Source organism: Octodon degus, unplaced genomic scaffold, assembly GCF_000260255.1.
Source record: "Octodon degus isolate 3935 unplaced genomic scaffold, OctDeg1.0 scaffold00264, whole genome shotgun sequence".
Classification (NCBI taxonomy): Eukaryota; Metazoa; Chordata; class Mammalia; order Rodentia; family Octodontidae; genus Octodon; species Octodon degus.
Window position 1 is genome coordinate 209578 of NW_004524840.1, and position 1585 is coordinate 211162.

At 37.0% G+C, this 1585-nt stretch overlaps 1 protein-coding gene across 1 annotated transcript in view; it reads left to right on the plus strand.

Annotated features, from left to right (window-relative positions):
- Usp16 (ubiquitin specific peptidase 16) overlaps window positions 1–1585 on the plus strand; it is a 34719-nt gene that overhangs the window by 30985 nt on the left and 2149 nt on the right. The window contains exon 17 of the mRNA XM_004646327.2: window positions 414–500. Within this exon, the coding sequence (XP_004646384.1) occupies window positions 414–500 (87 nt within the window). The remainder of the gene's footprint in view (window positions 1–413; window positions 501–1585) is intronic.

Here is a 1585-nt window from a genome sequence, read left to right on the forward strand (position 1 = left end):
AGGATCCTCAGAACGTTTTTTGTCTAGTGGTTGGTGTGAGCTTGACTAATTCATTGGCTCTTTATGAAGTTAATTAGGCATGGATAGAGTGAGGCTGAGTGTTCCACAGAGAAGTATCCTGCTATTGCTGCATTTCACCATGCTAAATTTCTGGTGTAATCTGGTTTTTCTGGGGACTAAAGCAGAAACATTGGTAGTTCATGGAGGACTTCCTTGAATGTGTTGGTGTGTGTACATGTGCATTTTCACCTTGCAGAAATTAGCTAACTTGCAATCAGGTAATAGTTAAGAAATTTCCCGTGAAAAGATTGAAACAAGGCTCAATATTAGTGGTTGGGCATCTATGATGAGCTACAGTGTACTTAACATGAACAGTTTTTCCAGAAAATAACTTCATCTTTTTTTTTTTCCAGGCTGGGTTTAGCCTACGTAAAGTTAATAAACACATAAAATTTCCAGAAATCTTAGATTTGGCTCCTTTTTGTACTCTTAAGTGCAAGGTAGGTGAAAGTGCCTTTCTTATTTTATTTTTTATTTTTCTTTTTGGCCTTTTTTATTTTTTAAAGGAAAATCCTTTAGTGGAGAAATCAGTTTACTGAATAGTCCCATGTCTCCTAGTTTGAGGCTTATCATGGGATCAAGTAGGCCTTTGATCATTATACTTTTATAATTTCAACATCTGTGATGAATCATATTGAGGATCAGTTTAGATTGTTACTTTGAACCTCCAGTACTATGGCAGATATTATCTTGTTAACTGATGGCATAGAAAAAATGGGCCAATACATTAGTGAATAATCTCATTTTAATATGGTTATTAAAATTGGTGTATGCAGGTGTGGTATACACTATTCCTACATGATTCAGGGCAGAGGATAGGGCCAAAGACAAAGATGTGAAAATTAACACATAAGTGGTATGTAAATATGCAATGGGATGTCTTGTGTAGAGCCTGGAGAAAAAGATGAGGGAACCAAGGACAGAAATCAGGAACATCTAAGTAAAAAGACACATGTACTGTACAAGGGCAAGCCATGTAAGACCCTGAAGAGTCAAGCACCAGAGAACCCATACTATTGTATTATAGATCTCAAATCCGTTAATGTAAGCCTGTTAAATGAGTAGTCTCTTCCTGCCATTTTAAAGTTCAAGAAAGGTATAATTCCAGAGTTGGTGGGCAGTGAATTCTAGTTATTTTTCGAAACAGGCCTCTCACTATGTCGCCCAGGAGTCTCCAAATCATGGTGATCCATCCTTCTGAGATCTTTCAACCTCAGCCTCCCACGTGCTGGGATTACTGGTGTGTACCACCACACCTGCCATGGTTATTCTTATCACCATAGGTTTGGGTTACTTCAGCTGGTCAACAAATACTATTACTTTTGAATAGCTAGGAGATAATTAGAAATCAATACTTTGCCTAAAAATCCATTGTCTTGTGTTGAAGTTTCAAGGAAAGGACTAAGTGATTTTATGTCAAGAGTTGAGAAAAGGACTGGAAACTGTTCATGGATTACATTGTAAGGTTACAAACATTTTCAAATGTTGGGAACTTCAGTGAGTTAGTTGTGGAGATAGAATAAAA